The sequence below is a fragment of the Sapajus apella genome, unplaced genomic scaffold (genome assembly GCF_009761245.1).
Source record: "Sapajus apella isolate SASKATOON/1434 unplaced genomic scaffold, GSC_monkey_1.0 scaffold37, whole genome shotgun sequence".
Lineage (NCBI taxonomy): Eukaryota > Metazoa > Chordata > Mammalia > Primates > Cebidae > Sapajus > Sapajus apella.
The window spans coordinates 12,637,339-12,649,353 of NW_022436977.1; the positions used below are offsets into that span (position 1 = coordinate 12,637,339).

Sequence of the window (12,015 nt, forward strand, 5' to 3'; positions counted from 1 at the left end):
CACGGGGAAGCAGCAACCGGAGGAAGAGGGGCGATGTCTCTAAGCATAGCGCGCCAGCCGCTATGAGCCCGAGTCGAGCGTCCCGGGCCTGGGAGGAGAGGGCCCACCCTAGCAGGGAGGCGAGCCAGGCGCGAGTCTCCCGGGATTGCAGCGGCGGCCCCGAGTCGCGCTCTGAGCCAATCTTTCGCACGTGCCCGCAGCTCCCCGGCCATCCGGCGCCGCTGGGAAGGTGCTAGGCCCCCTCCTTCGTTTGTACCGGGACGTCCAGGGCCGGGCGCGCGGGGATCGAGGGGGCGGGGCCGGGCCGCGCGCATGCGCGCTGCGCCCGGCGGGCGTGAGGGCGGGCCGCGGCGGCGGCGGCAGCGGCGGCGGTGGCTACCGAGCCGCGGCCAGAGTCTGCAACAGTAACCGAGCCATGGCTCGAGCTGGTGAGCGGCGCGGGCAGGCAGCAGCCTCGGCAGGCGCGCGGGCCGCGGCGGGGGAGCCGGGGGCCTCACAATTTTAAGAGAGGGGCGAGAGGTGGCCAGGGCGGGCGGGCTGGGGCACTGCGCTCTCCCAAAGGGACGGATCCTTTTTGGAAATTAATATTTAAAAAAAAAAAAAAAGCCGAGGACGCAGAGGGGAAGGTGAGGGGTAAGAGGGAAGGCGAGACAGACACACACACGCGCGCGCGCGCGCACACACACACACACACACACACACACACACGGAGAGAGAGACAGAGCCCCACAGTGAGAAGAAGGAAGGCAACAGTCGCCAGCAGCCGATGTGAAGACCGGACTCCGTGCGCCCCTCGCCGCCTCTGCCTGGCCACATCGATGTTGTGTCCGCCGCCCGCTCGCCCGGATCACGATGAACGCGCAGCTGACCATGGAGGCGATCGGCGAGCTGCACGGGGTGAGCCATGAGCCGGTGCCCGCCCCTGCCGACCTGCTGGGCGGCAGCCCCCACGCGCGCAGCTCCGTGGCGCACCGCGGCAGCCACCTGCCCCCCGCGCACCCGCGCTCCATGGGCATGGCGTCCCTGCTGGACGGCGGCAGCGGCGGCGGCGATTACCACCACCACCACCGGGCCCCTGAGCACAGCCTGGCCGGTCCCCTGCACCCCACCATGACCATGGCCTGCGAGACTCCCCCAGGTATGAGCATGCCCACCACCTACACCACCTTGACCCCTCTGCAGCCGCTGCCGCCCATCTCCACAGTCTCGGACAAGTTCCCCCACCATCACCACCACCACCATCACCACCACCACCCGCACCACCACCAGCGCCTGGCGGGCAATGTGAGCGGTAGCTTCACGCTCATGCGGGATGAGCGCGGGCTGGCCTCCATGAATAACCTCTATACCCCCTACCACAAGGACGTGGCCGGCATGGGCCAGAGTCTCTCGCCCCTCTCCAGCTCCGGTCTGGGCAGCATCCACAACTCCCAGCAAGGGCTCCCCCACTATGCCCACCCGGGCGCCACCATGCCCACCGACAAGATGCTCACCCCCAACGGCTTCGAAGCCCACCACCCGGCCATGCTCGGCCGCCACGGGGAGCAGCACCTCACGCCCACCTCGGCCGGCATGGTGCCCATCAACGGCCTTCCTCCGCACCATCCCCACGCCCACCTGAACGCCCAGGGCCACGGGCAGCTCCTGGGCACAGCCCGGGAGCCCAACCCTTCGGTGACCGGCGCGCAGGTCAGCAATGGAAGTAATTCAGGGCAGATGGAAGAGATCAATACCAAAGAGGTGGCGCAGCGTATCACCACTGAGCTCAAGCGCTACAGCATCCCGCAGGCCATCTTCGCGCAGAGGGTGCTCTGCCGCTCCCAGGGGACCCTGTCGGACCTGCTGCGCAACCCCAAACCCTGGAGCAAACTCAAATCCGGCCGGGAGACCTTCCGGAGAATGTGGAAGTGGCTGCAGGAGCCGGAGTTCCAGCGCATGTCAGCGCTCCGCTTAGCAGGTGAGCCGGCCAAGGTGCGGGGCGCGAGGGAGATTAGGGACCCGAAAGCCGAAGGGACCAAAGAGGGGAGGGTAGGAAAGAGGGCTGGGTGCATTTCATCCCGGCTGCTCCCTACCCCCAGAATGGGGACTCCCTGTGCCTGGAGAGGCCAGCACGAGGCTGCGGGAGAAAACTGCCTATTCCAAGGCTCAGTGTGTTGGGCTGTGGAAGGCTCTGAGAGCTAAGCGGTAGGGCCTCGGCGACTGAAGAGGTGCAGTTGTGTTCAGGAACAGCGAGGGAAGCGCTCGCACCGCCTGAGGCGGAGAGAAATCCCCGCATCTGGCGAGACACTGCGCCGCTTCTCAGTTTAGCGCTCCGGGTTTGGGAAGAGGGAGGCAATGCATGCGTAGAACTCCATGCAGATGTTCCCCGAAGGTACCTCTGACACATCCCCGGCACTGGGCTGGAGCGTGCCGGAGCTGCATCGATGTTTGGCTGAACTGGCTGCCGTGACCCTCTCCCGCGCTCATTCTTTTGACGCTGGCTGGGGTGACGGCAATCTAAGAGTGTGGGCAAAAAGTTCCAAAGCCACTGAGCGACGGGTGTGTGGTACAGACGAGGTGTAAGGGTTAGCACTCTCTCTTCGCATGGAATCGGCTGTGGAAAGGAGAGGGAGGCTGACCGTCCCAAGGTCCCAGTGAGAGCTGCAAAGCGATAGCCAAGTCCTGGGACCGCCTTTGCTGCCCACTCCCTTAGGACTTTGCATTTCATTTTATTATTACTCTTCGCAATTTTCATCTGAATCCCCGTTCGGGGCGGGGTGTTTGGGGATGGGAGTGTGTAAACGACAAGCAGAGGTCTCCTGCCCAAAACCTCAAGCCCCAGGTATTTCTGAGTTCAGCGGGAAGGTCTCCTTGGCGCAGCGCAGATACGGCGCCTGGCTCCAGGAGACTGAGGATAGGCCAGGAAGGCGGCTGAGCCCAGACCGAACCCCACCGGGGATTTCAGGAGGATTCGGAGACCCTTGAGGATAGAGAACAGAAGGGGAGGTAGTGCTAAGGACAGCGGAGGGTAGCCTGGGTTTGCTGAGATCCGGGACGCAGTTGCCAAGTTGATTGACACCTGGGTCCATCCCCTAACCCCCCTCCACCTCCACCTCAGCCCGGCGCCCAGGCCTGAGCCTTGGCGCAGAGAAAAGGTAAAAGCCGGAATGAGGGTTTGTTAATTAACTGATCGTTCTCCATTAATTCGTCCCTGGAGAACAAGAGACAGTCAATCCGCTCTGAGCCGGGGGCACTGAGCCGTTTCACAGTCTAAAATCAAAGCATGAGGCCAAGGCCCCCTCCTCCAACTCGTGCCTGCCAATGAGAAGCTAGGGGGTGGCAGGTGCCGACCAGCCTGCCATTCGTGCCCCGAAGCGACCCAAAGCTTTCTTTGGGTTTCGGCGCTCCAGGCCTCCGGTCCCAAAGCGCTACGCTGGCTGAGACTGCCCTGCCAGGTTTTCCAGCCCAGCCCTGCCTTCATTCGCCCTAGGCAAAGTCCTCAGGCTGGTTCCTGCAGCCTGCGCCCGGGAGCCAGTCTGGGGAAAAGAGGCTGGCTGGGTGCCTCCGCCAGTTGCTGGCTCCTGAGTTTCCACTCTCTAGCCCTGGTGCTGCCAGCACCATATCTCAACCCGTGGGCTAACCGAGACCCCGAGAGCAGTTGAGGTTCTGGAGGGAGTGGACGAAGGGGCTGCTCCCACTCCCTGACTGCTCCGCCTCTCCGTAGCCCAAGGCAGTGCGTTTTCACACACCCACACCACCCCAGAGCCGCACTTCAGGGCCTCTAACCCAGGCAGTGCCTGCAGAAGCCAACGAGTGGGGCAGGGGAATGTGGGAAGAAGTTAGAAATAGAGAAGGGTACCCCTCCGGGAAAACTCGGCCCCCATCCCCACCCCCACCCCCACCCCCTGGAGGCTCTTGCTCTGGACATCCTTGTCCCGCCTCCCCCGCTTCCCCCATCTGCTGTCGCCCCCTGGAAGGACAGACTGACACGTTACGTTCAGAGGCGACCTCTGAGCCTTGGAAACCTGGCCACGGGAGCGCCCTCTGACCTCTAAGCGTGGAAAGCTACAGAGCTGAGCTCAGGGGACAGCACTGTGGAGGGGGAGGGAGCCTGAGTGCTGGGTCTTACATGCTAGAGGAGCAAACCTGGTGCTTGGCAGATGCTTATGGCACCCAGGGGGCTATCGAAGGAGCGCCTGCCTGGGTACGAAGGAGAGCCGTGCAGCCCTCAGCCCCAGATCAACAGCCTTTCCCTCGAAAAAAATGAAACATTGGAGACTCCAGCAGGGAGTCTCCATTTCGCACCTAACACCAAGCAGACCTGTGTCCTGAGACCCTAAGGAAGCATGTCTATTACATTTTTGTTTCCTTAACTTAAAAGGGATGTTGGAGAGGGCTAGGATTCAGGGTGATGTGCTGGTCGAGGAGGGCCTCCTGCAAGGAACCAGGAGCAGTCCCTTCACAACCTATTTTTAAGTTATTGAAGAATGAGCCATCTCATTAACATTTTCATATTTTAGAAAGAGTGGGTGGTTTTCTGAACTTTCCAAGTGATCTCTAGCGGGCCGAGTGCAAGGGCCTTGAAACGGATTGAAGAGCACTTGGCCGTTGCTGGTTGTACGGGATATTAGTGCCTGCCCCCACTACCAGCTCCCATATGGGGAAGTGCCCCTGGTAGCATTCCTTGCTGTTGCGCTCAGAGACCCTCCCCCAGTTTCGTTCCAAACGCTTTTCGAGGTCAGAGCTCACTGAGTTCCGTTCCTTCACTATGCAGCGGGAGAGTGGTGGCTTCTCCACGCCCCTCTGTCCTCTAGGTCCCGGCAGCCTGTTGCAGAGGGTCAAAACCCTCTGCACATGGCACTGTGTTTGGGCAGGCGCCTTCTGGTCACGAAATAATAGTGGCTGGTGGAAGACCGGCGACAGGAGGAAATTCTCACCAAATTAACTACCTTTTAAAAATCAATATATGTTCCCTCCATGTACTACTTGATGCAGCCCTATTAAAGGGCAGAGCGACAAGGTTCTCACCGCGTCTCCTCCCGGATGAGGCGGGCGGGTAGGTGGGTGGCCCGCCTCTGACGTGGGCGCCTATCAAGATGCAAGATTAGTTTCCAATTAAAGATTCCAGAGGGCTTCAGCCACGGCGGGGGCTGCTGGCTCGGAAAGAGACTGCGACACACACCCACCAGCAAGCACAGCACCGCGGACCCAAGAGAAGGCGGTGTGCAAGCCCGAGGTTCGGGCGGGGGTGGGTGTTGGGCACTCCTACCCTGCTAGACTTGGAGGCGAGGAAACCTCCAAACCACACGAAGGAGGAAGGAGTCGGCGGGGCCTCCAGCACCCAGACTGCGCCCCCTTCCTCCTGTCCGGTGTTTGCCCCAGAAAGACCTGAAGAAGGACCTGAGCCCGGCGGGGGGCGGGGGCGGGGAGGAGTTCGGTCGGGAAGCGACCATGAGAAAGTCTCGTCCAGCCCAACCTGGGCTGTGTTTGCCCTGAGTGGCCTTGCGGCCTGGTTGATTGATAACTGACCCCCGCACAAGTCCATTTGCTTTTTTGTTAATATTTATCCCAGGGGTGACATTTCAACTGTCCCCCGCTTTTCTGGGCCATGGGAGTCAGGCAGGAGTGCGGGCTCCTTAGGCAGCGCCCTTAAATCCCGGAAGAGTCCTGGGCGGGGAGAGAAGCCAGGACTGGGCGTGTGGGACGCAGGAGCTGGAAGGGTTTCTGGGCCCAAGATCTGGGAGGGGGTAGGGGGGAAGAAGGCGTCAAGCGCAGCGGTTTTCTCGCGCTTCGGCTTCGCGTCTCGGGTTCTGGAGCCACGCAGCTGCTCCCAGCTGGCTGCGGCGCGAACAAAGGGCCGACAGGGCGCGACCAACCGTGTCAGCCTCGGAGCCGGGGGCGAGGGTAGCTGCCTGAGGGAAGCGCCTCTTGCCTGTTCCGAAGGCCTGTGATGGCTACCTGCTGAGACCAAGGAGTCCCAGAGCCCGCCAGGCCGAAAAGTGGCAGTTCGTCCCGGAAGTGGGCTGAGGACCCTCACACACACACACACACACACACACACACAACCAGCCGATTGCGAAACCAAAAGGCCTTGCTCTTGCAGACAGTCACCAGAAGGCTCTGCGTGGTGCCTGTCTCTCGGCCAGTGTCTGTCCCCTCGAGGGTATGGGACCATAGTTCCTTCCGTGTAACGGCCACAAACCCGGGTAAGGAGAGGAGGTGGCGCTTGGGGACAAGAAGAAGTGGGCTCGTGGGGACGACTGGAGCCGCTAGTATGGCTGGGGCAGGGGAAACCTGCTTCTGGGGCTTGAGGGGGCCTGATGGCTATTGTGTGCCGACCTTGGTGTCAGCGCAGCTAGGACGCCTGCCAGAGACAAATTCCACTACCTGTTCAGAGGGTATGCGGCTATCCCGTCAGCGGGTGCAGCCCCTATCACCTTGGATGCATCCGGAGAGGGATTCCGGTAACTGGGGTGACCCTCCTGGCCCAGGGCACCGCGGTCGCTAAAGGCTCAGCCCCGATGTCACCGCTTACAACCGACACTTGGGTCGGACAGTGCCAACAATAGCACGGTTGAGTTGTAGCACAGAGGACCCAAATCCCAGGATGCTCCTCTCCTTATCTGCGAGCCTCGAGCCCTCCGCACTCCCTGCTGCCCTCCATGCCGCTCCCGTTCTTGGGGTAGCCCGACTGAGCTGAGGGAGCGGCGCGCGCCCCCTGCAGGCCGTCGGGGCCGAGTGCTGGGCAAGCGTCAGTGGTTCAGCCCTCAGCGGAGAGGAAAGGGATGCCTGCTGCGCCTTTGTTTTCAGAACGTTGGCGTCCTAGTGAATTTGAAAACAATAACTATTGTAATAGGAAGAAGGTGTGAAGGAGGAAGAGAAGGGTCTAGAGGGTCTGGCGAGCTCCGCAGCAATGCCTGGGTATTACCCAATTCATGAAAATAAAATTCTCATTCCCCGAAGTACAGCCTAGCTCTAACCTCCCCAAACAAGGTGCGTGGTTGGAGTTTGTATCTGAAGTATGCTTTTGTTGGCATGTTTTCACTTAAGAAAAGCAGGGTCAGAGTAGAAAAGGTGACCCTGGCAGTCTGAAGTCCGACGTTGGAGCTGAGAGATATAATACCCGGCGGATCGGTCGTTCCTTTGTTTTGTTGTTTCCTCTTCCTGCAAACTGACCGGAGTCAGGAGGCAGCCCTGAGGCCTTGAGCTGGGAAGTCTTTGTTTCCTCTCGTGTAGGGTGAGTGAAAGGGCCTTCGGAGGCCGACTGGCCTGGAGCCCTGGCGCGGCGTCAGGACCCTGGACAGGGTCCCACCGCCCTGTCGCCTTGTCCCATTTCTCTTCGCCCCTGGTGGGCAGATAGAATGTCTTTGGGAAGTCATAGTAAGAAAACAAAAATTAACAGCTAAAGTTCCAAAGTTTATAAGGGCACAAGGCCCAGCCAGGAATATCCACTGGCACAGTGAGGTAATCGAAAATATCAAACCTATCCTCGTCGATCCAGTGGTTGATCTTTTCGTCCCTCCACGCGGCTTTGTGTATCTGAGTACACGTGCGCACCTGCTTATAAAATCGGAATTCACGTCCCTGTGGGTGTGACAGGGGTTGGATCATTAAGCTAAAACGTTCAATTCAGTCCCTTTGATCCGCGCTGGGGAAAATCTATAGTCATCTCTAATCTACGAGGTCTTTAAGGAGGCTGTTACACGAGCTGTTTTGATGTCATCATTTCCACATTCATGGCAAATTCTGCTAATCAAACAAATGCTGCTACCCCAGGTTATCAGAAGAAATCGTTCTTACAGAGCATACCAACAAAATTTATTCCAGATTTTCTTGTAAGACAGAAAATCCTCAAGTCTAGTAAAAGTGAGTAATTAAAAAGGAGGCTCTCCAGTATCCTGCTTCTCAGCTCCAGGCCTTGTTCCTCAAGTGACAGTGCTCGTACTCTTTGTAAAGTCCATGTATTGGAATATGTAAACACCAACTTAATATTTTATATCAATCTGGAAGCCTTGGTGGGTTGAATGAGAAATGACTAGTTTCATTTCATCCCCTATTAAAACAGCAGGATTTCCACACTCTTGGTAAAATTGAATGGCCCCCAACCTAGGGTAGCAACAGAAGAAAGGTGTTCATGAAGTTGTGGTTGTTAAAGGGTGCATTTCTCATAATGCTGGAGAAAAACATTCGACACGTATTTATTAAATAATATCCTCATTATATCTCTATTTAAATAAGATGGCATTTATTTAAATAGATATTTTTATGTAATTGGTATAGGACATGACATGGGCATCTTTGGGAGAATAAAGGCACATTTCTACATGAAAAAATGTCAGTCTCATAAAGTTCAGTAAAAAAAATTTTTTTAACTATTTCTTATGTGAATGGATTTAGTTCACAATCATAAATTCCTACCTTCTATCAATAGGGTTGTATAGGTTTTTACTTTAATACAAGTGTTTTAATACTAATGAAGCTTAATTTCCTCCTGAGATAATAAGACTATGCAAGGTGACTAGACCAATCACAGGCAATCTGTTTATTTTGATACAAACATAAAAATTATTTATCACAGGGTCTTGCTATAGAATCATCCACATATGTCTCTCCCAAGAGATGTTACATTATCATAAAATTGGAACAAATTAACTTCTAGAAATTTTCTTCTCTTAATAGCTAATGGATGCTGAGCTTACTACCAAGATGATGGGTTGATCTGTGCAGCAAACCACCATGGGACATGTTTACCTATGTAACAGACCTGCACATCTTGTACATGTACCCTTGAATTTAAAAGTTGAAGAAAAAAAAGAAATTTTCTTCTCTTTTAGATGAGGCAATTTAATAATACAACAGCTGGGAAGAACTAGATCCTAAAGCACAACCCATCTCATTTGTCATAGTAACTGATAAGGAAGAAGCTTAAGTTTTTTATGCACATTCTGTTTGTTGGGTACTGTGATAGGAACATAGATGTACTCATTGAGTACTCACCCTTGATACCAGTGGCTCCCAAATGTTGCTATACGTTGGAATCACTTAGAGACCTGTAAAAAACTGATGCCTAGCTGCAGCTCCAGATATTTTAATATAATTGGTACAGGATGTGACATAGGCATTGGGATTTTTATGAACTCCCAGGTGATTTTGATGTGTGGCCAAGTTTGGGAGCCATCAGACTATGTGGTAGTTACTGCTTTTTTCCCTGTTGCTCTCTTTAGTAAGGTTAATCTACTTGTGACAACATCGCTGGAAAACACTGATGCCCTGAACTCTTTCAAGGCACTGATGCCCTGAACTCAGCTTTCCCAGTTCAAAGCCCAGAACCTTTTATCCTCTTCCAAATGCTTCTGTTGCCAGGGCAGCCCCCACCAGGTTAGTAGAGCCCAGAATGTGGAAATCACTTATTTGAAAGTCTCTACGTAATAAATCTCTTGCAATTAGAGAAAGTGTGCCTTTCCTCTGGGACTCTCAAAGAGAGTCACTTAAGAAAACTTATTTCTGTTATACTCAAGAGTTGTAAAAGAGATTTTTTTTATTACTCTTTTTTGAAGAAACAGCGAGAAAATGTGAGGGAGTACTAGAGGTAGATGTGGAACCCCAGCCTTCCCATCCATTTGTTCACTTAATTATTGATGGACAAGACCCATCTCATTAGATGTGCCTGTGGGTGGAGCCGGTCCATTGGATCCCTTGCCTTGGAAGAGGGTCCAAGGGCCCAGATCCTCCCCTACTTTCAGGAATTGGTGTTCTGATCTGCACTTGGACAGCAATTACATTTCTTGGCTCCATGTCAGTGCCTGCCTTGCTATTTCAAAGCTTGTCTGTAATTCATGTTTTAGGGCTCTGCACTAAAAAATAATAAATTGACCAAAACTCTATATATAGGCTGGCAGTTGTCTAGAGGGCATCTTGCAATTTTTATCAAACACTGCATGTTTCCAGTCACCGTGTGTGTCTCATATTCCTGTGCCTATACCATGGGGTACTCAGAATCTACGGTTTCTGAAATCACTGCTTTCGTTTTCACATCTGGTGATGATCTCATAGTCCCAAAGAGAGGTTATCGAAGGAACACAATAAACTATGTGCTTTTTGCTTTCTTTCCTGTTGTCTTCTAAAACAGATCAATGGGGAAAATTAAATAAACAAACGAGCGAAGCGCGCCACCTAGTGACCTCTATGCTCGCTGCAGATTCTGCGACTGGAGTGCGTGAGAGGAGTGGCTAACGCGATTCGAGTATTGATGGAGTCACAAAAATCGTTCATTAAGGCAATTTAATCTTTGCTATTAAATGTCCTTTCAATTCATTTGGGGTAATTAAGATGCAGTTAAAGTGATTAAATTCTAATTACTTATGCTAGACAAAGACATATTTGTCACACTAATGCGGTTAACTAAGGACTCAGAAAGAAAGTTAACATTTACTTCAAATGATGCAACTGGAAAAATCAGTTCCTCTTTTCATCATTAATCCAGTGAGCTGGGTGATTATGTAATGGCACTACCAGCTCATTAAAAGGGGAAGTGCTGATTAAAATGACTGCTAGGAGGAAAACTGGAACCAGAAGTACCTCAGTACTGTTTGGTCAGCATTCCTGCACAAAATTACCTGGTGTTCTTTCCCTCCAAGCCCTCCACCCCAGAGTAATAAAAAGCTCCTGAGTTTTATCCTGACATTAAAAAGGGCTGCCTCACAGAAAGCTTTTAGCATCTGGCTGTAGACGTTGTTAAACCAAAAGATATCTTTAAATTGTAAAAGGGGATTTGGTGTAGAGAGGACCAGACAGATGGGAAGGGGTAGGGAGGAAGAGAATTCCTGAAGGACACAGCTCCGGAAGGAAAATTTCCACAATAGGCTTCGAAAGCCCCCTTTCTTCACACCAACACCCATCCTGTTAGGAAGCACCCCTCCTCCTCCCAGCTCCATATTTACTGTCTAGTGGATGGAGACAGATGCCCCTGCCTGGACTTTTCCACATTCGGCTATTGTGCACTCTCTGAAGAGCACTAAGCACCTCTGCTGCAGATTGGTCTTTTTTCGGCGTTTTTCCACATTCTCGTGTGGATTAGAAACCAACAAGTTACTGAGGCTACTTTGCCGTAATCCCCACAGATTGTTCCCAGAATGTTAGTATAGCCTAATTATGAGTGCTCCTAAAAGGAGGATGATTTTAAACTTAATGAACTTTATGTTTTCATTACTCACAAAAATGGCTTTTTAAAGAGGTGCCTAGTATTTGCCTGGTGGGGTATGGAGAATGATCCAAGGACGAGAATGATCAATCAGATAACTGGGGACTGTTTCCCCCCATGAGACCAGTGTCTCAGTATAGTTAAATTTGCATATTGAAACTATAATTGTGGTTTCTTTATCCCAGTGAATAATATCGCTCCTGTTTACTTCATAACCAAAGAAATGAAAGCTATCAATTTTGTGTCACTTAAGCACCTTTTAAAAATAAACTGGTCAGCCAGGTACCATGGCTCACACCTGAAATCCCAGCACTTTGGGAGGCCAAGGCAGGTAGATCACAAGGTCAGGAGATTGAGATCATCCTGGCTAAAAAGGTAAAACCCTGTCTCTTCTAAACATACAAAAATTAGCCAGGGTAGTGGTGTGCACCTGTAGTCCCAGCTACTCAGGAGGCTGAGGCAGAGGAATCGCTTGAACCCGGGAGGCAGAGGTTGCAGTGAGCTGAGATCACGCCACTGCACTCCAGCGTGGGTGACAGTGAGATTCTGTCTCAATCAATCAATAAAAATAAACTGGTTAGTTATTTGAATATTTAGAGTCACTATTAATGTAATGGATCATATTACACCATCTTCAGTTACAAAAAAAAAAAAAAGAAAAGAAAAGAAACCTTCTCTGGATTAAGAATCAACTGCCCCAGAAAAAGATTCCTGTAGTAATTAACCTCTGGGCCTCAGTCTCAATAAATGTAGAATGAAGGATTTGGCTTTAGGGTCCCCTCCAGGTGCCACAGTCTATGATTGATTGCCTTCTATGATGACTGTGTATCTATCCA

The 12,015-nt window shown here is 52.9% G+C and overlaps 1 protein-coding gene across 1 annotated transcript in view; it reads left to right on the top strand.

Moving 5' to 3' along the window:
- Positions 1 to 724: 724 nt before the first annotated feature.
- ONECUT1 (one cut homeobox 1) overlaps positions 725 to 12,015 on the top strand; it is a 37,061-nt gene continuing 25,770 nt past the window's right edge. The window contains exon 1 of the mRNA XM_032297407.1: positions 725 to 1,957. Within this exon, the coding sequence (XP_032153298.1) occupies positions 853 to 1,957 (1,105 nt within the window). The 5' untranslated portion in view covers positions 725 to 852. The remainder of the gene's footprint in view (positions 1,958 to 12,015) is intronic.